Here is a 25,234-nt window from a genome sequence, read left to right on the forward strand (position 1 = left end):
ATTACCAATTTTATGACATAATGTGGCCCTCTGAGTATGGCAAGCAAAATGAGGCAAATAAATGTCCCGTTTGTGCTTGTTTTAGTTTGCACAAACTAATTACTTTTATGAATATGTGACAGATTCATTTTCAGTTGATTTGCTTTTGACAAATAAACCCGCAAAAAGATGGCATTTGATTTAAAGCTATGAAGCCAATATTGGTTTCTTTGAATGAATAATATTCGAAGGACGACGGGAATTAGCCGATTAAGCCGTGGCAGATCCAGTCAAATAAAGCGACGTCCCTAACCAAATTCGAAATCGCTTTTTTTGGTCTATTTTAGACTACAGAAAGATTTTTGGCTTTCGCTTAAACCAGGGGTCGGCAACCTTTTGCTAGTCGCGGGCCAAAGCAACCTGAGCAAGTTATTGGCGGGCCGTAATAAATTTCCACAAAAATTTTGTTATAAAAACGTGTGGTTTTTAATCATTCTAAATCGGGGTCGGACCTAAATGTTTTATGCAATTTAAATAAAAATATCTAGTTTACACTAAAAACTTGCGCACACACAAAAGTTAAATTATACCAGGGGTTCTTAAACTGGGATCCATGGACCCCTTGGGGGTACGTGAACTAAATTCAGGGGGTCCGTGAAGGACAAATTAAAATATTAGTGTATATTTAAAAAGTAATCAACGTAAAAAAAAGAGTTTAATTAAAAATAAAAGTTTTCACCGCTGAATGTTAGACTCTATTTTACTTAAATCATCATCATATTTCTAACAGGATATTTGATTGTGACGTCAATTTATGACGTCATTTTTGAAAAATTCCTGCCCACAGGGGTCCACGCGAAGCAAAAGAAAAATTTAGGGGTCCGCGGTGAAAAAAGTTTAAGAACCCCTGAATTAGACAAATTTCTGATACCCTTTGGTGTAATTTTATCATAAAAGACGGAATTCATCGGAGAAAAGATTAAGTTGGAGAAACTTTCATTTTAGAGAGTTCCATGCTACGATTAGTTTCCACTTAGATAGTTTTCATGCGCACGGCCATTTGGTGTTAGAAGACTCCTTTAAAAGGAAAATGTGTAGTTGAAAGTGAAACAAGACGACTCGCGCGAAGCGCGAAAATTTTTTGCATTTTCGTATGGTTCAAAAAGTTAAAAATATGATGCATGGCCTTGTGTCTAGTTTAAAAAAAGAGGTCGCGGGCCGGATGATTTTCACTGGCGGGCCAGATCCGGCCCGCGGGCCGTAGGTTGCCGACCCCTGGATTAAAGAAATGTAAGACCTAATGCGTTCAGCTTTTTCTTTTTTTAAAAGTTAGTTTTTCGTGTGTATTGTTTAACAAAAAATATTTATTATAAACGTTTATTTTTTAGTCCCAATCCAAAATACTTAGCGACATGAATCGCGCGACACGCGACACAAACATGGTTAAAATGTCAAATACGTCAACAAGCAAAGTAGAAGATACTCATCTTGATGTTAAATAAATCTTTAACTTTGTGGTATTGAAACTTTTATAAATTGTTATTGGTAAATTACACTTTGGTTTAATTTAAACACAAAAAGTAATAGAATATTTGTAATAAATACGCTGTTAAATACAAACTGCTTAGCTTCTTTACGTAATTGCCTTTAATGTTTACCTTGCTTTGTTTCGTCACAATAACTTCGTTTGTCTTGGGGGAAACTTCCCAAACATAAATCAATAATATTTTACAGAATATTTATATAAACGCGTTTTTGAAAGTGACAACCGATAATTGGTTCAAATTATTAGGTTGTCATTGAGGTTATTGCATATAAACAATAATTTAAAAAAACGACGTTAAAATATGTTGTCGATTGAAATGTAAAAAATAGTTTCACTTTTACCCAGATTTTGCATTTTAGCCACAGTTTTGTGTATAACTAAACTTGTTTCTGAATTTGATCAAATATTTCAAGTTGTATTGCCTTAGGTAAATTCTCAGTAAAACTGCCACAAAGTACAAACTTTAGTAGGTTAGTTTCATATAGTTAAGCTAACTTTTTATCAATTTTATTTTTTGAAGTGTCATGGAGCTGCAGTTAGACCGTAAAGTTAAGTTGCGTGATTTAAACGAGCATATTATTTGCTCAATTTGTGGAGGATATCTCATCGATGCTACAACTATAACTGAATGCCTGCACACATGTGAGTTATCTACATTAAAATGCCAACTTTTTTATTGTTTATATTTTACTTTTACTTCTGTTTGTTATATTTTGTGAGACTTTATAAAAATAATAGTTAATCGAATAAATATATTATGCAACTTTAATTTAAAAGTTAACAAACTATTATTATTATTATTTTTTTTGTTTATAATGGGATCTAAGCCTGTTCCAACACTTCTAGTTGTTGAACCACAAAGGGTATAAAAGATGTAAAACAACTTTACTTAAAAAGGCGATAGTAATTCTGTTTTTTTAAATAAAGATGTTTTAAATCGTTTTTAACCTTTTTTTGTTTCTCTGTGATCTTTAATATAAAATGTTTATTTAGTTTAAAAATCTTGTAGTTGTTTTTATGTTTTGGATTAGATTAAACCATTAAAGAAAGCCAGATTGGAAACAGGATGGCTGTGGTCTAAAATCCTTCACATTTTTGTCCATAGTTTTATGTTGCTAACATTTTTGGGTTAGGGTGGATAAGTAATATTATTATACTTATTTTCCCGTATTTATCTCTTCTTTATTTTCAAATCGTTGCGTTACTGTAAAGAATAAAGTGGTAGGATTCTAGCCCAGTGTTACAATGAAAATTATGCGACTGTAATGCATTTAATTAATTAAAATTTGCATAGTAGTTAATAAATTACTACATAAACAGTAAGCATTGCTTACATTTTGTGTGCTTTATTCACCTTTCAGGGCGTTTTTCTACGAAATGCTCAACTACAGCTAAAATTGTTTTTTTTGTTCAGTTTGCCGAAGCTGTTTAATATCTCGAATTGAGAATGAAAACCATCATTGTCCAAACTGCGGCTTATTGATCCATCACAGCCATCCACTGCAGTACATTGCTCACGACCGCACAATGCAGGATATTGTGGAAAAACTGGTTCCAGGCCTTCAAGAAAGTGAGTACAATATTTTCTTATTTTTCTGACACAGACCTTAAAATATGTTGAGAAGCACACTGTTTTTTTTTTTTAATTTTTTACAACTTGTTGACTGATGTTGTAGGGTTTTGCTTTTTCAACCTATATTTTGTTGAAGGGCAAGATCTTTTGGGAAAACACATACTAGATCTAAAAATAGTTCTTATTTTCACCAGGGCTGCGGAGTCGGACTCGGGACTCGAGTAAGACCTTGTAAAACTACCATAGTCCCGACTCCCGAGTCCGACATGCGCATGCGCAGTACCAAATTTTAAAACTGATATGGCCGCCAAATGGAAATTGTAAAGGTGGAATATTTTCCAACCATATATTGTGAGTGAATGAATTATACGACACCCCTATAAGCGGATTTCTGAATATCCACGTTATTTTAGTTGCGTAAATTGGCGGAATGCAGGCTGTAGAGTCCGGGCCGGACTCGGGACTCAACAAAATCCATTAAACATAACTCGATATAAAATACATCTCTCTGCTGCTCTTTGATAAAAAAATATGTGAAAACGAAATTAAAAAAATATTAGTATATTTTGAAAAATGCAACCATTTAATTTCATTTTATTTTTTAGAAAAACATGGTTTTACAATTAATCAATAACTTTTTTAAAACATTTCACCTTGTAAAGAAGTTTATTTATTTTTCCTGCAGGAGAATGGAAAAGAAGATTAAAATTTTACCGACAACACAAAATGTCAATTCCTACTCGTGTCGTAGACAGTTATCCAGAACATAGAAATCGCAACTTTTCTGTGGATGATGGAAAGCAACAAAATTACCACCGGTACCCAAATTTAAGTTTTGTATAACTACAGTTCTTTGCTGTTAATTTTTTTGTAGAGGGCTTGATAATTGTTGTAAGGACTGATGAATATAGGCGGGAAAGTAGGTTTATGTGGAATTTTAATAATCATTTTTTATATAACAAACGAACAAAACATGAAATAAATTTTCTGCATCTACCTGTATATATTCAACAAACATTTATGTGTATAAAACTATTAATAACTGTTTATTATCTTTTGTGGAGCATTATTATTCCCTGGTCAGAAAAATATTCTCGTTCTAGACTTCCCTATTAATTTAAAAAAAATTTGTGCCATTTCAGTTGCGCTGTAGCTCAATGTTGATTGTTTTATTTAGGCTTGATGAGCAAGTCGATGTGTTTCTTCGTAGCGCCAATTGTTCCTTGAAGCATCTACCGAGGCCCTATATCCAGTGCTCGGTGCACGCAACCATCAAAATCCTCAAGAAATACCTCGCCAAACATTTGGGACTGGGAATCAACAGACACGGAGATGTAAGTTACTCCACTAAAATAGGATGGATATTCTGCAATCCACTCATAGGGGGGTCATATGATATAATTCATCCATCCCTAAATCATAGTTGGAAAGTTTTCCATCATAGACTATTCTTTACGACTTACAATGTGGTGCCTTATCATTTCAGACTTGCTACTGCGCATGTAAAACTCTGGTAGTTATACGTCTTACTTCAGCAAAATAACCCGACTCTGACTAAATAATTGTGTTTCCTAAGTCATAAAATAGTAGTTTTTGAGGAAATTCCCAGGTAATAATTAACCCTGTGTTGTGTCAACTTTAACATTAGATGTGGTGTGAGATGTTTAATGCTAAAGTAAAAAGTAGTGTTTTTAAAAAAGACAACTGATATCAACATCCAATACTAATCATTCTAATATATTTAATATACAAAATACAATATGAAAATAAAATGTGTTAGTATATGTTGTAAAGATCTTGTTTTAAGCATCATTTTCACTTTGTTTTATATGAAGCATTATTAGCTATTTTTTACTTTCCATAACACGCACATAATCTAATGTAGAACTTTTGTTCGCAGCTTGATATTCTGTGTAACGAGGAAATCCAAGGAAAAGACCACACGCTGTTGTTCATAATGGCCACTAGATGGAGGTCACGCACACCACCACTTTACCTCGATTATCGGCCGAGAATAACTTTGCTGTGAAGTTTTTACCGAGAACTTTTAATGCTTTTATTAGTATTTTTGCCACTGAAATTATTTTTATTTGGTCCAGTTATGTGTTAAAGGACTTTTATATGCATGCTTGTTTTAGCAAAGTGGTATGACGCAGTTTGTGCTGCTATTAACAGTCAATGGTCACTTTATACTTTTTATTTTGTCACAATTAATAACTGTTGTTAATGGATTTTAGCTTTGACGGTTTGACTTACATAGAAACTGTGGTTACAGTGAAGTGAGTTTTACACAAATTGAATCTGTTTTGCATGTTTGCTACTAATTATATCGACTGGTGTTATTACCAAACTTCTGTGTTTTACATTCTCGTGTTATCCACTTTTAAACGGTCAGTGTGCAATCTTGTGTCTAAAATAAACTTGTGTTTTTTTCGTGGATTTATGAAGTGTGTGATTAGTTAATTTGAAGCACAGTGTGTTAAATAGTTATATAACCCTTTATATTGTTATTAAATGTTCCCACAAATACAGTTAAGAATCGCTTAACTAAATGATGTGAGGCTAACATACTCCTCTTTTAAAAAAACTGTAACTAAATATTCTCATTCTTGGGACAGCCCCTGAAAGCTTTTACTTCGGTGATATTACGCAGAACATATTCGGAGGTTTTTCTTTAAAAAAATTGGGAATAAACAAATAAAATTATTTTGTTTGTTTTCAATACCACTTTGTTTCGTACGAGATCAATTATTTCAACCGAAAATCACATTTTAATCAAATTTCGAATTTTTAAGAGATTGTTTAGTCTTTGTTTCTGGACGTAATATTCTGCTGTTTAATAAGTTTTTTTTAAACTTGCTTTCGTTTTTTTTACTGGATTTTGTGATTTATTTAAAATGCAATGTGCGCCAACTGTGTCAAATGCGTTGTCAGAAAATCCAACCTATTCCTAAAAAATAAAGCATACATTGCTTGCAAGGCATGCTTTTCAACTGACGATAAATCTGGTTTCAATAAAGCTTTAACTAAAAAAGATTTGTACGATTTGAAACTGCTTTCAAAGGACCAAATATTGCAGAAGTTTGCGCATTTGCAAAACTTGTACCTGATGACTAAAAACAGACTTAACAAAACGGAGTCTACACAGAGATGTCAGATACCAGATAAGAAACATACGGCAAAGCATAAAATGGTTGCTGAAAATACTGACTTTTTAAAATGCAATTATCGATATGTTGCGTTGAAAGTTGCATATTTCGGCTGGGATTATAATGGACTGAGTTATGAACGTGATAAAGCAGGAAATATTGAAGGATTGGTAAAAGATGCTTTGATGTTGACTAAACTTTGCAGCGATGAACTTCCAATTCGAGTCGCAAGATCTGGACGAACAGATAAGGGGGTCAGCTCATTCGGACAAGTTTTGCAAGTTCTTGTACGAACACAACACAATGATGGACCCCATGTCACAAAGTGGGTTGACCCAAAGCAGTTAATTCAAGATAAAATGAATGATTTTCAGACTGAAGAAGGTTTAATCCGAAAAAGAACGACTAGGAATGTATTTGTTGATAATATTTTATCTGATGCCCATCAAGAATTAAAACCTGAAAAATCCTTAGATTCTAAAGAATCTGATAAAAAAGATGAAACTAATCATTCAATAAGCGCAACGAAAAAATCTCTCGATGAATATGATTACCCTGTTATGCTTAACAATGTTTTGCCACCAGAAATCCGGGTTTTGTCTTGGGCTCCTGTAGCTGATAATTTCAACGCACAGTTTGATTGCTTAGAACGTTCCTACACTTACTACTTTATCCGAGGAAATCTTGACGTTGGAAAAATGAATGAAGCTGCAAAACTTTACTGTGGAATCCACAACTTTAAAAATCTATGCGACGCCAACAAAGATGCAGTAAATTATGTGAAAGAGATTTATAATTTTTCTGTGTCAAACATATCCACCCCACCTAGTGGTGTAAATGATGTTTGCTGTGCAACCGTTTCCGTGTCTGGTTTTGCTTACCACCAAGTCCGTTACATGATGACTACTTTGTTTTTAATAGGGATGGGAAAAGAAAGCCACGATCTTATAAAAGCTGCATTGGACACTGATTCGTCACAAAAACGACCTAATTTTGTCACTTCTCCAGCGTTTCCGCTAACTTTAAACAAGACAAAGTTTAAGAACTTAAACTGGCATTCGAGTCACGTTAATGACAAACTTTTACGGCACCATTTATACGCTTATTGGTACAAACTTGCTGTTAAAGGGGCAATGGTAAAAGACTTGATCACTCAATTAGCAAATGAAGCATCACTAGAATTGCAAAACAATACAAATTTAAACAACATGCAAATACAAGATTGTGAAATGCCAGAAATTCTGGACAAAAACGCTGAGTTCAAGACCAATCACCATGAGATGCATAATGAGTTCTTTAAAAAGATTTGTCCTATGTATAATTTTAATTCTTACACTTCAATTTTAAGCAAGAAACGTCGCAGCCAACAGACACCAAAACGAATGAAAGATGGAAGACTTTTTGATGATAAATTAATGATGGAAATGTTTTTAAAACGAAAAATGCAAAAAAACTGATTTGCCCCTTAATAAATTAAAGAACAGTTTTATTTTGTGCTTTTTTAGCATTACAGGAATTGTGGAAGAGTCTCTAGAATTTTACCACAGCGTTGAAACAATTATTGAAGTAACAAACAATATTTTGGTTAGGATGTTAACATAGATTTTGTTTTAGGAGTGTTAGCTTTAGACTCTAGGAGTTGCTATCTTAGGGAAATGTTTAAAAGTGTTACACAATTGTTTTAGAAAAATGTGTTAAGAAAAAGTTAATATATTTTAAACAATCAAAAGGGAGTTTTTTAATTGTGTATATTTATACAAAAAGTTAAAATAAAAAAATCGCGCGCAAACATTTTAAATTACGTTTGCGAAACGGGGGAATAACCGTCTTGTTATATTCACGCGTATTCGTTCAATTTTTAGATATTTTAAAAACTAAATGAATTTCCAACGAGATAAAACATTTGAGTAATAGAATTCATTTTTTCTAAAATGGCATTTTCATTTTTACGTCCTATTTACTTATAAAAAATAACGTTTTAAACATAGCTGTGAGAATTACCTTGAAGAGCATCGGTAAACAAAGCCTGTGGTATTAATTTCAAAGGAGGTGGTGAGATAAGGTAACAACGAAATGTAGCTTTTGTAAAATAAAGCAAACTGCAAAGACCTATTGCTTCGTGTAAATAACGAAGAAACTGTCGAAGTTGTATAATAACTGATTCTGTTTTGTGTATTTAATGATGAATAGATAAATCCTATCCTAGAATTCTAAGTTGGGAATAATATATAAAAAAAAGTGAAAGATTGAAAGGATAACTTGATAAGTGTTGAAAACAATTGTACAGAAACACTCTGATTCTGTTGTCTATCACTTTAATTGATTACATAGAGTTCAATTATTTACAAAATATATACATTTAAGCAAAAAAAGGCAATTTATTTTTTACCCTTTCTTTTTTAATCCTATCCGAAGTTATTTATATTTTTAAACAGTTACTGTTTGATTAAAATGGTTGAAAAATTCATATCGAAAGATGAACTCCAACAGTTATCAAAAGAAGAGCTAATCGAGAAATACTGGACTTTGCAGCGAACTTATCGACTTCTTAAAAACGAAAAGCAGCGGGCTCCGACCAATTTACAACTAATGCTCGATAAATTTCAACCAAAAAAACGGAACAAAGCAAAAACAAAAAAGAAAATCGACTTTGAAAACTGCAACTATCGACATATTGCACTCAAAGTTGCGTATCTAGGTTGGAATTATGACGGACTACAAGAAAATGATGATTTAGATGACACAATCGAAAAAATACTGAAAACGGCTTTGAGACAGGTTCGACTTGTCGGTGACGACATTCCTGTAAAGTTCACGCGCTGTGGAAGAACGGACAAAGGTGTGAGCGCTTTCTCGCAAGTTATGAGCGTTTTGGTTCGAACACGACTTACCGAGGGTCCTTCGGTTTCAAAATGGAGAGATATAAATTTAAGTAAAGATGATAAAGCATCCAATGGTTTGAAAATTGATGAAAAGGCATCCTATAGTCCTTCTAATCATCAGGGTTCAGATCTTGAAGAAGAAATACTGTCAAAAGAGATAAAAAAAAAAAAAGAAGCAAAAATTGATCAAGATATTCCAGATTTTGACTTTGTGTTGATGTTAAACCAAGTCCTGCCTCCAGAAATTCGTGTGTTAGGTTGGACTCCAGTTGATCAAACATTCTCTGCTCGATGGAATTGCAAGCATCGTGTTTACAATTACTACTTCCCACTAGGAAAACTTGATATTGACAAAATGAACCAAGCCGGCTCACTTTTGTGTGGACTTCACGATTTCAGAAACTTCTGCAAACTTAATCTTTCCAGCTGCAAGACTTTTGTCCGAAGGATTTATGAGTTTTCGGTTAAACGTGTTAGCGGAGATGATATGTACTCGATTTGCTGCGCAACGATTTCTGCATCAGGATTTCTTTATCACCAAGTTCGTCAAATGATGTCGGTTTTGTTTCTAGTCGGAATGGGAAAAGAAGAACCGGAGTTAGTCTCAGGATTGCTCGACATCGAGAAATACCCAGGACGACCGGCTTACGATTTATCACCGGCGTATCCTCTTGTTTTGTTTGACGCACAGTTTAAGAAGCTTGTTTTTAAGTTGGATCGCTTAACCGCCGTACGACTTCTTGCTCACTTCCAAAACTACTGGAGTGATTTGGCAATTAAAACCGTTATGGTGAAAAAACTTGTCGACACTTTGGAAAACGAAACGGAAACAACTTTATCGGGTGAAGTTGGGGGTTTTATGGGGGTAAATGATCAAGAAAGTTCCACTATCAAAGATTTGAACAGCTCTGTCGGAGAGCAATGTTCTGCTCATGGAGTGAACTACACATTCCTCAAACAGCCATGCTCGCTTCAACATAAGGTTTATAAAAAAGTGCTCGAACGCACGAAATGCAAATCTGTGGAAGAACATCTTGCGACATTGGATCGCAAACGAATGCATTCACCATCACAAGAAACACAACCTTGCAAAATTATTAAAGGAGATTGAGTTTTTGCGTTTTTCTAAATTATGCCGCTCTAGGCTTCTAGTTAAACTTGTCTTTTAAAATTTTTGAATCAATTTTGTGTTTTTATTCTACAGATGTATAACCTGTGAGTGTAATGAGTCTAAATTAATGAAAATGCATATAATTGTTTGAAACTTGCTGCTACTATGCCAGAATCAGGTAAACATTTGCTGTACTTATGAACAAGGTTGAGATTTTGTACCAATAAAATTTTTTTTTTTAGCTAAAATTGGTTGATGCTCTCAGATCACTGAAGGTCTTAATTTGTTGATATGTTGCAGTTTATATAAGTTATGTAACAGAAATAGAAAGGCAGGTTAACTCAAAATAATTCTTAGGAAATTTGGAAATTGTAATTTTATCAATTGTAATTTTGTCAGGGTGAGGGCTTTATGGTAAATAGTTAACCGACTGGCGAAATTTTAATTCCATCTCAACCCTCATAAAATATAAATCCTTTTAGATTCCATTTTTGAAGGTTGTTGGGAATTTTATTATCTCGTTTTCACAGGAACAATATTTGCATCGGCTGGTGAGAACATAAAGTTATGGGATGCTTCAACATTACAAGTTGTAAAGCAGTACAACCACCATAAGGGAAATGTGAAGGATGTTTGCTGGTCGAGCGATAACTCGGTAATAATGCATGAGTTTGTTTGAAATGTATGTGTACAAAAAATTAATGTATAAATATATATACATTTATATGGAGTATTATAAGTCGGTTTTGGTTAAAAATTTAATCCTTTTTTTAAAGGTATAGGTGTTTGCATAAACTGTGCTATATTTTAAAAAACAAATTACTATGACAAAGATATGCTGTTAGTATATACTATTTTTTAGATAAATAATATACTAGTTCTTGGCAATTTTTTTGTGCTAATTTTTTTATGAAATAAACTATAAAACAAAACTATTTTGCTGGTAATATCTTGCATCGTATTAATGTTGTATTTCAAGTTATTTAACCTCAAGTCCAATTTTATGGTAATATAAATTAACTGGTGATTAAAGTTACATGTTAAATCTGATACATAACAAGTGTATAACTTTGTACTTTTATTGCTGCAGATAATTTGCAGCACCTCATCTGTTGGGGATAAAGTTTCAGTCTGTGATTGGAAACATGTTGACAAACCGAAGGTAAACTTCTAATTGTTAAAGACATTACCGTATTTAATAGACTATTACTGATTTGTTAAGTTTTAACCAATTTAAATTAGTTCAAATATTTTTCTTTCTGAAGGCTGCTTTGAAACTAAAACAAATTATTATAAGGTTGATAAGTAGAGAAATTATGCAAATAAGTTTTTACCTTTTTATGTGTTTTTGCAAGCTTATCCTGGCAAACCTTATATCAATGTTTCTTAACAGGTGGGGATTTACCCTAAAGGGCTTATTAAGCAATATATAGTGTATTTTATTATTGTTATAAAATACTAAATTTAAACTTTTGCAAAAAATGTCATTTTTTTTTAATTATTCAAGTTAAACCTCATTTAATTGCTAATAATTAGGTAAGGATACCATTTATGTATTCTTTTTTTATAGTTTATAACAGTATGATTTAAATCCATTTAGTGCTTCTCATTGGTTATTTGTAAATGACTACAAATACTTAAAATGAATCCCTTGTATTTTAAAATCCCTAACCAATGTGACAACTGTGTCTTGCTCAGGTTGTATGTGAGTGTGCGTTGGGTGAAAGTCAAACTTGTGTGAAATTATCTCCGAGTGGAAAGAAGATTTATTCGGCCGGCGTCGCTGGAGATGTAAATGTATGGGACAGAGAAAGTGGAAAGCTACGCAAAGCATACAAGGTGAAAAAAATTACTCAGTTTCCAATTTTTTACTTGTTTAATAACCGTTGAAATATTTAAACAAGCATGAAAAGTTGTGGAATTTGTACAAATTTACACAGAAAAAATCTTGACTTTCTAAAATGATTAGGTCTTGAACCACGACTGTATTTGTAATGTAGTATTTCGAAATACCAAAGACCATGTGTGATTTAATGCGCGCAGTTTCGCATTTCACCTGCCACCTGTGTTGTAAATTTTTAAAAGTAGTCTTGAATACAAATAAAATGACCTGCGGAAATACAGTATTACAAACTGTATTGTCTAGTTATGTTGGTTATAGAAATTACCTGGTTAAGCTATCTTACAGTTTAATAAAAAAATAGTTTAAATGAGTTGGTAACAGAGTACTATTTGCCTAATTTGTGTGGTCTTGCAAACTAAAAAGTAAACAAAACTAAACTATTTGCTCTTGCAACTAATTTCAGTTATTTTTTTAATTAATCTTAAAATTAATAACATAATTTAAAAAAAAGGAAGCTTTTTTAATTCAATAAATGATGATTTTCTTCCAATCCACTTCAAATTAATCAATGCAATGTTAACCGTAAGGTTTCAAAATAACTATATGTACTATACACTTTTGCTTAGTGGTGCTACAAATCACAAAGGATCATTCATAAAGTTTTTTTTGTCAATTACAGTAACAAATATTGAAGTGATATTGCTAGATGGAAGCAAAGCTGACTATCAGTTCGCGGGCCAAAAAAACGTAACTCGTGGGCCAAGGGCCTGCAGTTGGACCACACTGTTCTAAATCATCACCAGGGTCCATAGGAGATAAAGCATTTGGTTCTTCTAAATTTCTAGGTTGCCTCAGATTGTGGTATACCCCAACTAGTATTTTCTTTTATGACAAACGCGATTCTTCATATACCTGCATTTATTCTAAATAAATAAATCTACTTTGCTATTACAAACACTTTATTACCACAGAACATGTGTTTGCATCAGGTAAACCTACCATTTCATATTTAAATTGTTATAAAAAGTTATAACCAGGATTATTAAAAACTCAAATTTACAACAATTGAATCTAATATGAGTATTTGACTGGTTAAATAAAGCGCGGTCAATTGACCGGACTGTATTTGGCCGGTCAATTGACAGGCTTGCCAACCCTAAAAAATACTAACTATCATATTTCTCATCACATTTTATAATATTTAAATGTTATTTTGTTGTGATTTTCAGGACACTCATAAAAACCCGATCACTTGCATCGCTTTAAACGACACAGAGACGTACATCGCAAGTGGTAGCAACAAAGGCAGTGTAGTGATAAGGAACCTTAATTCTGATGTCACAATGCAACCCCAGATGAGTTCAAAAGGTCACGCAGTCAGGTCGATGGTTTTCTCACCGTGGAAACATTCACTGTTGGGTAAACAGATTTAAAGCTTATTAATATTTTTGATAACTGTAAAGATATCTCATTCTAAAGCAGAGTTTGGGAGGTAAGCGAGGGGGCACAATGGACTTAAAATACCTAACTACCTACATTTTGAGCCCTTTGTATTGTCAGTTTCATATTTATATTAACATGACACATTGGCTAATTGGATATTTAATGCAGGCCATTCTATGTTTGAAATTGACAGTGAAAGCAAATTGGGGTGCAAGTTTCAATATTTATGTCAAATGGATGCAACATAAAAATGTAAGAACCCCTGCTCTAAAGCTTAATACAAAGCTGCACAATTGGCAACCTAATTAATTTTTTGCTTTACTTGCGTTGTCCTGATGAAACACAATTGATCAAAAGAACGCAATTTTATAAAAGAATTAATTGTGTTCCTGTTTTATTGACTGTTTAAATCAAATGTTTTTAGTAACTTAAACTTGTTATTTACTTCTTGTCTGTTATTTTAAATAAAAATATTAAAAATCTTACTATTTTACCAATTTTTAGGAATGTAAGATAAAAAGGGCTGCCATAGCGTCCTTATTTCCAAGATTTTTCAGTATATTGAAGGTCTACCTACATCTCACAATATGTTGTTGTGTAAATGTTTTGTTGGAATTGGTTTTTCAGACATCCTTATTTTGGTCAACAAAGTGACTTTACCCCTATTTATAAATGCAGTTAATCTTCTTCTAGTAATCTGTCCTTGGTTAACCATCTATTCATAATGTATTGTTGTTATAGGCTGGATCTTGTGAATGGCTTGTTAAACTTGTTTGTACAGTAATAAGCCTCTAAATAGTGAACCTATTACCAAGCACATACATATTTATGTGCTGCCGATAGTTCGTTTTCTGTTTGGTTTTCTTCATATTTAAACAGATGAGTTCACACTAAATGTACAAATTGATAAAATTATTTACAAATTAAAACGCAGTTGCTTTTACAAAATAACTTTGACAGTTATTAATTATCTTTTTTTTAACTAGAAAAAAAAACTTTTTTTAGCTTTATATAAGTAAATGAGATTATTTTTGCATGTTGTTCCGAATTAAATATTGTTATTTACATTAAAGCAGGGGTTCTTAAACTTTTTTCACCGCAGACCCCTAAAATTTTTTTGACGTTGCGTGGACCAGATAGGCAATTTTTTTCAAAAAATGGCGTTATAAATTGACGTCACAATACAAATGAACTTTATAAATCTGTTGATTTCGGTCTAAAAAAATGTGAAAGTGAAATGGAGTCTAAATACATTCAGTGCAAAGTCGTTTAGTTATTAATTAAACTGCTTTCTTTGAAAAAATGATTACTTCTTAAATTTACACTAATATTTCAATTAGGCCTTTGTAGACCCACTAAAACTGATTCACGCACCCCCATGTGGTTCATGGACCCCAGTTTAAGAACCCCTGCATTAAAGTAAATATACAAGTTTTAAGCTAATTTGTGATTCAATCAATATTAAACCACAAATTTATATTATTTTAGCCATTAAGATACACTATACTTAGCCATATAACAAGCAAGGCTATGTTAACTTTTGTTAAGACCAGAGCTGCGGAGTTGATTTAAAACAAATGAGTCCGACTCTGGACAAAATCTAATGGTAAATCCGACCTCGGAATCCGGAATCTGGCTCCAACCTCATGGCTGTATTTCCCCATTAACGCAACCAAAATAGTGTGCATATTTAGCAATCCACTCATATTTGTGTGATATAATTAATAAACGCACAATAAATTGTTAGCAAGTATCTCACTGTCGGCTATTATCAGTTCTGAATGTAGTACTCTGCAAGGCCCAGTTCCCCAGTCCTGGGTATTCCCATGGTTTTGAGGGCTCACTATAAAAGCGCCATTGCAAAATTTAAATAATTCTCTCTCTACTCGATGTTCTGTACTTTTAACACCTACAAAAAGCAGACTTAAAAATTTAATGTATATACTATACACAGGGATGGCATTGGACGATGGAAGTGTTACATTATGGGACTCACTGCAGCAAACAACTTACCACAACTTTATTGAAGTCCACAAAGCACCGGCAATGTCATTTTCATTTTCCCACTTCAACGATCTAATCTTCGCTTCTGTAGGACTTGATAAACACCTGGTTGTTTATGACGTTAAAAGACACAAGTAAGTGGTGGCTAGTTACGAAGGGCGTGAGTTTAACTCTTACCTAACACCAGTTTTTATATAACGATTTAAATTTGTCCCCGATAATATTTAAAGTAGCATCATTTTCTTAACCAAAGTCAAAGTATGTGGTTTACAAAATCGTGATTAGTTTTACCACTTTAAAGTACACACAGAAAAGTAACAGTTTAGCATTGACTGTGATAGATTTTATCGCTATGCTATTCATTACAGCTATTTCTTATAAATTGTTTTTGTAACATTAACTTGGTTTATAACCACGCATCTTGCATGCTAGCTTCAGTTTAAGAAGTCCGATGTTGATACAAAAAATTGAAAATCGTAAAATTGCAGTAATTTCTATAGATAAGGTTTTAATCAATGTTTTTTGGTGCATCTCCTCTGAATAAACCTGAAAAATATTAAGTTTTTATAAATTTAATAAAAATTATTAGGCAAGAAGATAAACATTAAAATTAAATAAATGCAATATTGAGAACAAAAGAAAGAAACAGTTGTTACAAATGGTGTGACTGAAAGTAATGTGTGATGTTTTCCGAGTACATTTATGTCTTGATTGTTTTTAGTTATATAGATTTAATTAGCAGATAATCAGTTATTTTATATTGATACAGAGTTATCAACAAGACCGTCGTAGATCAACCTTTGACCTCAGTAACTTTTGTCCACGATGGAGTTTCACTTTTTGCTGGGTCATCGCTCGGCAAAATATACCAGTTTGACCTTCGTTCGCTGAGTCATGCAGTCAAGGACGTTGCGGCACACACAACTTCGGTGCAAAAACTTGTCTGTGAAAATATTATCAAGGTAAGATATAAGCATTCATCTACTATTTGCTTATGAATATTTTATAAATACGTAAAACATTTTGAGTTATTTTCAGAGAGCAACTAAATCATTGTTAAAAGATGTTTTTTGTTCAATATTTTAATGTTGTTTCTCTTAATTGTATGGTTGTATTTTGGCAACCTTTTATTAACTTTTTTTAATGCAATAAATCCATTATACTATACCAAAAAAAATGACAAAAAAAAATATTTTAATTATATTGTGATTTATATCCTTTTTTCACATAGGAAATTACACACAAATCCTACTGTTAAACAATGTTTAACTTTTAATTCCAAATCATTGTGATATCAACAAAGCATAATATTGTTTAATCAGAACATTAAAACAATGTCACTGTGTTATGCATTGGTTTGTTGTTTATACTCTACACTGGACCTAATTTTTTTTAATTTTTTTAAGGTGAAAAAATCCAAAAGTCGCAAAACCCAAAACGGACAAGATTCACGTTTAATCGGGGAAGAAACGCCTTTGGTCAGAAAAGCTGTAAATACTGACAGTAAGTTTTTTTTAACAAATAAAGTAATATGTTTATATTAACACTATGCCACTCAAATGATTTACTTTTAAGTAATAGTAATTCTTGCCATCAGTTTCATGAAAAATTAGGAAATAATGCTAGAGGAATATGATTTAATGCTTAAATAAACAAATTTTTGTGGCAGTAGTAAATACTCCTTGGTATACTTGTTATTTTTACCACTGGCCTGTCTGTTAATCAATATTTAATTAATATTTTTTTTTACACTATACTATTTGTATTAGTCTGTATTTTAATCCTTTGCATGTGAGTTTGGAACTAATAAACATAAAAAGTCCTAATAAAGTTTTATGTTTGCTGTATTGCAACCAGAGGTGCCTAATAATAATATTGGATTAGCACCGATACCCAATACCAAGTGATAGTATCGCTACTTATTTGGGTCAGATTTTGATTTTTCCATTGTATTACTGCAGAACGGCATGGAAGGGGTGATTTTGAACCTAAAATCATGGAAACACCAGCTACACAAAAACAACAAATAAATGGAGGTTGGTACAATTGCTCGTCAGCTACTACTTTACTGCAATAAAAAGCTTTGTATTATTAAAAAGACTAACACCAAAATCTCTAGTTTTGTTCAAACGTTTTATTTTCAAACATATTTTTGGTTTTGTTAAACAGTTCTATATTTATAATTACATAAATCTTTTTTTCAAATTAAGGGATAATTTTATTTTTATTTTGTAGTAATGCAAAATTTTGGTTAAGTTAGTGAATTGCTTAATCATAGAGATATTTTTTATGTAATATGTAAATAATTCCTAAAGCGCATATTATGATGTGGCCAACATTATGTAAATCTATATGGTCTATGTATGACTTGCAAAGTCAAATACCTTGGTTTCTGTAACAGCATTTTATATTTCAGGCATAAAATTTGGCTGTATTTTAAAAGTCTGGTATCTTTTAACTAAAAAACGCTGCATTTTATTTCAAATCTAACTGTAAAAGTGTTGCTGTAAAAGAATAACTATTTACCTTTTTTACCGCAGATAACGATTTTTCACCAAGCTTAAATTATTTTTACGTTCTGCAAAACCTGAATGATTTCTATCTTTTATAAAACTTCAATAATGTTTACTTTTTGCAAAACCTTATTGTTTTTTACCTATTTTAAAACCTCAGTCATTTATTGCAAACGATTGTAACAATTTGAAATACTTGTAGCACCAAGCAACGGTTACCCACTGGACAGCAAGACCCCAGCGCCAGCCCCCAAGTACGTTAATTCAACGCCAAGTGTAGCTGGAAGGTTCAACTACCACAATGTGGACGACCTTGGAGGGCTCATATCACCTGTGCGCGATGACGTGTTCGGAAACATGTCTGTGATGTCACAAGAGGGTCAGCATCTTTCAAATCTCACCGGGAATGTGCTGTCTTCATCAAGGGACACTGTTGGGTCTTATTGCGATGGTGAGAAGTGTTTTTAATAAAAGATAATAACTGTAATACAAGAGAGGTTTGTGATTAACTGGTTCATTAACAAGTCTGGAAACAAGTTTGGAGCATGATGGCTGGAGGTTGTGGTTCCATACAGATGTAGATAAATGTTTTGTGAAAATGAATAAAGAGATATTTAAAAGGTTTTAAACCTACCTACTTCTATATGGGCGATATTTTTACTAAATCTGGAATATTTTTGCATTTTAAATATTTTTATGTTTAATACCTACTTTAGTCGTTATTTATTGAATTTTTTGAACATAAACAGCAATATAAATTAATAAAAGTATTATATATTTTGATGCAATATGATTTCATTTATTTATTTTGTTGTTAGTACCTAAAGCACTCTTCTTAACCAATGCGTCTGAATTAAATAAAAAGGTCATTAAACATCGGTCTAATGTAATTTGAATCAATAACAACATGATACTTGTTAAACGTGTTAATAAAGTACAGACTTTTACCGTGTATTAAGGTGCCAACATGTGTCTCAACACCAACAAAAGTACATCGGTGTTCAAAACTTTTAACTTTTTGGGTCTCCATCAAAAAAGTTACTTAAGCAACAAAAAACATTTATTTTCATAATTTTTTGGAGCATAATGGTTGAACAAAAATATTACTAATCGCCGCACAACCCGGTTTAGATAGTGTATTTCTCTTTGTTTCCGTCTTCGGACGTCTGCCTCAGCGGTATATATACACTTACAATCAATACCTTCTATGAACAAAGAGTCATTCAACACGTTCAAAATGATACCTACTTCTGTAAGGTCTTTGATATTGTTATTACGTATTACTACAACCTCCAGCCATATCTTAAGATTTATGCGAATATCTTAATTTTAAAACGTTGCATCCCAGATCTGCTATCACCGGTCGCCGCTTCGAGTAAGATAGGTGTGAAACAGCGCACTCCAGTGGCAGCAGGGGTGCAGAGCAACACGCGCACCTCCCCGCACCCCCTAAGAATATCAAACAACCTCCCCCAGGAGCCCGCCCCTGGCAAGAAGGATCCGAAGATGCCGGTCATCAAGAACAAGCTCGCCCCGGATGTTCCTGTTGCCAGGCAACCACTGCAGAAGCCTCCTGTGGATGTTGATCCCATTGTTCCTTCCTCTTCTTCTTCTATTACTCTCTCTGTTCCAAAAGTCGCTCAACAACGGAGGACCCCGTCAGATGCAAGTGAGTACATTTGTGGTGGAAACAGAGATTTGCGATCGTTGTATTTAATGGAGAATTTGGTGGCACTGTATGAAGGCAAATTGTATTAAGTTTTTGACAAGCTTTCGCACAACTGTGCTTCATCAGGTCAAAGTAGAAATAATAAATGTAAAAGCACGGTTGTGCAAAATTTTAAAACATTTTGTCTTTATATAGTGCCATCTGAATAACCTATTTAGTACAGGACAAATACGACCATTTACAAAGAGGACTTAAAGGAGTCGGTGTATTAGACTGGAGTCGGGTTTGTAACTCGAGTAAGCATGCGCAGGACCAAGTTTCGAAACTAATAAGGCCGCAAACTGTAAAACGTCAAGGTGAACTAGCATGTGGTTGAATACTTCCAACCACGTATTGTGGGTGGATTAGTTGTATGACACCCCTACGACCAACTTATTAAAGGAAAAAAAAGACCTGCTCTAGAGAAAAAGAAATACAGGCTGTAGAGGCGGGCCCCGTTTTTACCAAAGGTAAAGGTCTTTATAAATGCAGAATTAGTTGCAAGAGTTATTTACATTAAAACTGTCATCCACTCTTCCTTATTAAAGTCAAGTAACAATTTTAAAATATTAAAAACTAATAAAACTTTTAAAGACCTCTGAAATGATGAAAATATAACTGCAGCCATTACAATAATAACGCCTCTTATAGAAACTGGTAAATAAGCAATAGAATGTCTTTAAAAATACAGAATTAGTTGCAAGAGTTATTTACATTAAAACGTTAACTCTCACTTGCATAACAAAGTTCAGCAACAATTTTAAAATGTTTAAAATAAATATATAATAAGACGACAACTATTACAATACCGATGGCATTTATATGACGTCATAATGCATAACAGACTCTGCTTCGCGCGTTCCATCTGACGTCACACAAACCGAGCTCTCATCCGTCGGCGACCAGTCGAGCGTGTCGACGGCGGTTGCTGGCGGCAACAGTGGTGACGTCACAGCGTTCCAGTACCAGGCCGAGTACTTACGTCATACGGTGAAGGAACTTGTCGACGAGATGGGGTGAGTTGTGTCCGATAATTAATGTATCGGATCGCTTCAAAGCGCGATAAAGTTGTTTTTATAAGGGTAAGGCTAAAATTAGAAATCGACCGATACTTTTTGACCGATACACTTTTATATTATTACCGACCGATAATCGATACCGATTGTTTAAATAGCTGAAATAAAGTAATAATTTAAGTTAATAGAAAGTAAAATCCAAATAACACTTCAGTTTACCCACCTATATATACTTTTTTAACTTTTCTTCTGCATATTAATTTTGCATGATGCTGAACAAAAAAAATTGTGGCATAAAATAGAAAAATCTCTAGTGAAACCAACATCTTTGCGCAAGCAGTAAGAGATTTCTTAAGAGCAAGCCGTAAAAAACAAAAGATAAAAACTGCTGCACAAATGCTAGCCGTTTGTATTTACGAGTCAAGTCCAAGTCAAGTCATTGGTATTAAACATATATGTTACTATTGAAATTACTAAATTTATTCTTTTCCAAGCAATAATTTGCATAAAAACCCCCCAAAAATATAATCGAGGTAAAGAATGTTTTTTACAAAAATGTTTTTGAATAAAACATTTAACATTAATGTAAGTCATTTGCCTCTAGGCCAACGACATATACGGAGTAATATCTACGACGAAATCAGAACTAAAATCGTCGGAATAAGACATAAGCATGTCGGAAAAGTCCTAAATTCATCAGAAAAAAAGCCTAAATTGCCAGAATAACGCCTGAAACTGTATGGAGAGGGTATGGGTCGATTGGGGGCCATCGGCCTCGCATCGGCCGTTTTGGTGTCGAGGAACTAACGGCGCCGCTGTTTTGCCACCAGACCGTTATACTCTGTTTGAGGTTATTGGTGGGTAATGGGTGGGATTAGAAAATGGGCTAGGGTTGAAATTATTTGGACAGTTAGTGATGTACTTAGGGGTGAATTTTGAGCTGTTTCTAAGCAACTTTTCTAAACCGCGAATTGAGTTAAATCAAAATCCCATCACTGCTCTTTTGCTTCCCTCTAGTGACGAGCTTCGATCCCAGACGAACGAGATGATGACTGTGATGGTGAAGCTCTTCCTCCAGCAGGAAGACACCATCCGGACTCTGATCCAGGAGCAAAGATGCGGGATCAACGAGCAACTTCTTCAGGAGGTCGAAAGATTGAAGGAGGAGAACGAAAGACTAAGGAGGACGTTTTAGGTTGTCGCACGCGGTGGTCGCTCGTTTGGTCGCCATTTTGGGTCTTTCAGTTGTCGTTTTTTTTGATGTGTTTTTGGTCGAGTTAGCTCACATGGTTGTAGCAAGTCACAAGGGTTATCCGATACTTGGTATTTTTTCCCGAAACCCGAAATTTTGCGCAAAATGATCCGATAAACCATGACGTCATCACTATGGTCAAATAAGCGAAATAAATATTTTTTCATAGAATTAATAAAATCTATTTTTTATAGAATATACCGATATTTGCTTTTGCGTTGGAAAGCCTATTTATTAAATTTAAATGTAATTTAATCTCAAAAATTTACCTTTTGATAAAAACTCTAAATTGAATCGCAATGCACAAATAAAACAATTATCGGAAGATCACCGATACTTCCACTGGCATCGGGTATCGGTTCCGATCCGATATTATCGGACATCCCTACTTGTTTTACAAATGTTTTACCTCTTTACCATAATGTGAAACCGCGTTGTTGTTTAAACCAGGAATTCACGATCTTCAAATCTCAATTATGGTAGAATGGATTAAATTTTGCCTTAAGTATTCATGACGACCATAAATGGAGAAAAAGTACGATTTATTGTTGACCTAGTTGAGTGACCTTCAGTTTCACAAGCCCTGGTTCAAACATTTTTCAAAAACACTGAAAAAAGTTGTATTCAGACAAAATGTACTGGCCACCACATTAGTTATGTGAATCTAAATATATCATTAATTTGGTTAAAATTATATCCATTAATAAATGCAAGTTTTTTAGTTCAAAAAATGACCCATTGTTTGCATTATTCGGGCGCTTATTATGACGTAACAGGGTATATTGTTTAATTTTGCGCAAGTTCCAAAACACAACAATCCAATTATTTCGTCATAATAATAATATAATCCCATTCGCCTCATTCTAGAACTCGATTGTTGGCCGCCACGCTTGACGTCATAAACTGGTGACAAGCCTGTGGTTTGTGACGTAGAGAGGCGAGCATTGTGACGGAGAATGGTCACAATGCGGATTGTGATCACATTATCGATTTATTGTTGCTTTGTTGATTGAACAGGCCTGTGCTACACAAGGTTCTGTTAAAACAGGCTTCTAGATGCGTTTTATAAAGTGTTTGGCATTAAAGCACATTTTTCCTTATTTATTCTTTTTAAAATCTCGGTAAATACAATGAGTTTGATTAAAAATCTCAAATATTCGTTTTTTAACTCTCTAAACGTTACACAGTGTGGTCCAAGTTCGCCTAAAATGTGAAAGTTGCATAAATATGTACGATCATTTTCGTAATTTAACAAAGTCCGGTTTGGTTGTGACTGCGAAATTTACAGCCCTATTCACTGGTTAACCAAGCACAGTGATTTCCTATGAGTGAGAAATAATACAACAGAGCGGTATTAACGTTAGAAAAATGCCTAATTAATACAAATTCTTTCTTAACTTTTTGTTTACATCTTTGCGGAATGTTTTTTATTGGATTAACTTAAATTAAACATTTTGCACAAATAATAAGTCCGACTGCTCACAATCTTCGCACAAACTTCATATTTGCTGCTTTAAACATGCCCTGTGCTTTCTGGTAACACCGTTCCCACACAACAACCTCATTCAGTTGTTGTGACCTTTCCATGACCTTAACCCCCGCTTTATTACCACCCATCGCATTATTAAGCGCCTTATCAATGGTAGTGCTTTATGACGTAACAGCCTGTTATTGTGACGTAGTGGCCTTCGTTTACGGTGCTCGCGACGCGATTGTGCCTTTTGCCTTGAAAGTGTCTTTATCCTTTTCTATTTCGTCGCATTTTTGTAATTAAATTTGAAAAATTTAAAAGCGTGCCTCCTGAAAGTGACGTCATAATTGTTGTTATGATTTAAAAGGTGGACAATGGAAAGTGGCGGGAAATGGTAAAGCTGCTTCCAAATATGGCGCGAGATGGTTATTGGGTTTACGAGATCTAAATACACAGGAACGTCTGTCTTGTTTCTCCCAGCAGACATAAATATATTGTGCGCACAATAGCTTCTAATTTTGTCATTTTGTCTGCAAAAACAGTCTTTACAGTAACAGGAGAAGTAAATCATTTGTTAAAAGGCGCAAAAAGTCCGAATAAAATAGCAGTTAATTTGACTTCGACATATTCTGTACCACAAGAAACTAACACGCAATAAAAGTGGACCTTCTAACAGCTACAAAGTAGACCTGCTATTGTTGTTCGGGTTACATAAAGTCAAAACCTTATAAAATATATGGGGCAATTCTTATATTGCTTATTCCAAAAAATATGAGCTTTACGTTTATTAGGCTAACAGTGAAATTACTGCTGGTTCTATCACCAAAAACAACACAAAAAGTAAATGACATCCATTTTTGGAGCTTTAATATTTAATGCACGGTCATTTCGGTCAACAATTCCATTAAAAGTACAGTCCAGTTGCTTTTTAATTATTTAGCAGTGGCGATAAAATGAATAACAGATGCATTTAAAACGTCGGTAAAATTACACGCAGTTCAAAACTAAAATACAATGTGGTATGATAGTAATGTGGAATATGCTGGTATGAATATGCCGTCGTAATATTCGCTCTATTCCCTGTAACAAGTATAAATAATTTACAAAGGACGGCGTGAGTCATATTGTCACTGACGGAATACTTTAAACGTGGATAAACTGTAAGAGTTTCCAAAAGTCCTGCAAACTACTGGAAATAAACCAGCAGCTGAGTGCAGATTTTTTTGAAGTTATATTGTTGGCAAGTTATTACTCATGGATTTTATTTGATTTAAAAAAAACGCTCACGAATCAAATACAATACATTGAGATGGTAAAACACTGCAACGCGAAAAACAGTCGATAAAATCTTAAAATAATGCTCAAAATATTCAAAACAAAATTAAACAACGCCAGTCGAGAAATGATACATACAGACAGCACATTTCAAAGGGATATAATAAGTTGGCTTTAAGATTGCGAAATTCTTATCATTGACTGATCAGAGACCTTGCTAATCACCGATCGATATTTAAGTCATATCGATTATTTTGCCGATAAGTCAGCAAGAAGAAGCCTTTGGAGATGTGTTGGGCGGCCAACCTACAATTTATGTCGCGACTACTGGAATGTACTTTTAAAATCAAACTACACATAGCCTCAGGGCAACGCTAGCGTGATAAAATTTTTAAAACACCCTGGCGTTGTAGTTTTGGTTCTTGTAGTCTTACAAAATGCTGCACATCTTTCGTTTTTCTTTGTACGG

General features: G+C 33.6%; 4 protein-coding genes across 5 annotated transcripts; all 4 read left to right on the forward strand.

Moving 5' to 3' along the window:
* The first annotated feature begins 2,016 nt into the window (after positions 1–2,016).
* Positions 2,017–5,537, forward strand: LOC146165685 (polycomb group RING finger protein 3-like). Of its 2 annotated transcripts, none has more exons than XM_083381569.1 (5): positions 2,017–2,167; positions 2,940–3,095; positions 3,784–3,916; positions 4,276–4,432; positions 4,999–5,537. In XM_083381569.1, the coding sequence occupies exons 1-5, from the start codon at positions 2,050–2,052 to the stop codon at positions 5,125–5,127; spliced, it is 693 nt and encodes a 230-aa protein (XP_083237695.1). In that variant the 5' UTR covers positions 2,017–2,049; the 3' UTR covers positions 5,128–5,537. The 2 variants fall into 2 exon arrangements, with proteins under 2 accessions (XP_083237695.1, XP_083237696.1); XM_083381570.1 differs by having other exon boundaries at positions 4,309–4,432.
* Positions 5,538–5,644: 107 nt separating this feature from the next.
* Positions 5,645–7,704, forward strand: LOC146165686 (tRNA pseudouridine(38/39) synthase-like). Its single transcript, XM_083381568.1, has one exon. It carries the CDS (start codon positions 6,001–6,003, stop codon positions 7,702–7,704), a length of 1,704 nt encoding a protein of 567 aa, XP_083237694.1. The 5' UTR covers positions 5,645–6,000.
* A 972-nt stretch (positions 7,705–8,676) lies between these two features.
* LOC146165687 (putative tRNA pseudouridine synthase tag-124) lies at positions 8,677–10,328 on the forward strand. Its single transcript, XM_083381432.1, has one exon. The coding sequence runs from the start codon at positions 8,699–8,701 to the stop codon at positions 10,238–10,240; it is 1,542 nt and encodes a 513-aa protein (XP_083237558.1). The 5' UTR covers positions 8,677–8,698; the 3' UTR covers positions 10,241–10,328.
* LOC146165688 (protein NEDD1-like) lies at positions 10,293–23,769 on the forward strand. The gene is made up of 13 exons (XM_083381431.1): positions 10,293–10,418; positions 10,771–10,895; positions 11,331–11,402; positions 11,939–12,079; positions 13,313–13,502; positions 15,481–15,664; positions 16,300–16,492; positions 16,937–17,033; positions 17,492–17,566; positions 18,246–18,494; positions 19,392–19,712; positions 20,596–20,767; positions 21,785–23,769. Exons 1-13 carry the CDS (start codon positions 10,406–10,408, stop codon positions 21,960–21,962), a joined length of 2,010 nt encoding a protein of 669 aa, XP_083237557.1. The 5' UTR covers positions 10,293–10,405; the 3' UTR covers positions 21,963–23,769.
* The last annotated feature ends 1,465 nt before the right edge of the window (positions 23,770–25,234 follow it).

This window comes from Ascidiella aspersa, chromosome 2 (assembly GCF_963924565.1).
Source record: "Ascidiella aspersa chromosome 2, kaAscAspe10.2, whole genome shotgun sequence".
NCBI lineage: Eukaryota > Metazoa > Chordata > Ascidiacea > Phlebobranchia > Ascidiidae > Ascidiella > Ascidiella aspersa.

Coding starts and splice junctions, on each gene's coding strand:
- LOC146165686 (XM_083381568.1), top strand. CDS start 6,001: ATGTGCGCCAACTGTGTCAAATGCGTTGTCAGAAAATCCAACCTATTC.
- LOC146165687 (XM_083381432.1), top strand. CDS start 8,699: ATGGTTGAAAAATTCATATCGAAAGATGAACTCCAACAGTTATCAAAA.
- LOC146165685 (XM_083381569.1), top strand. CDS start 2,050: ATGGAGCTGCAGTTAGACCGTAAAGTTAAGTTGCGTGATTTAAACGAG. Junction 3,917..4,275: donor AAGCAACAAAATTACCACCG/GTACCCAAATTT, acceptor TGTTTTATTTAG/GCTTGATGAGCAAGTCGATG. Junction 4,433..4,998: donor GAATCAACAGACACGGAGAT/GTAAGTTACTCC, acceptor TTTTGTTCGCAG/CTTGATATTCTGTGTAACGA.
- LOC146165688 (XM_083381431.1), top strand. Junction 11,403..11,938: donor AACATGTTGACAAACCGAAG/GTAAACTTCTAA, acceptor TGTCTTGCTCAG/GTTGTATGTGAGTGTGCGTT. Junction 18,495..19,391: donor TGTTGGGTCTTATTGCGATG/GTGAGAAGTGTT, acceptor GTTGCATCCCAG/ATCTGCTATCACCGGTCGCC.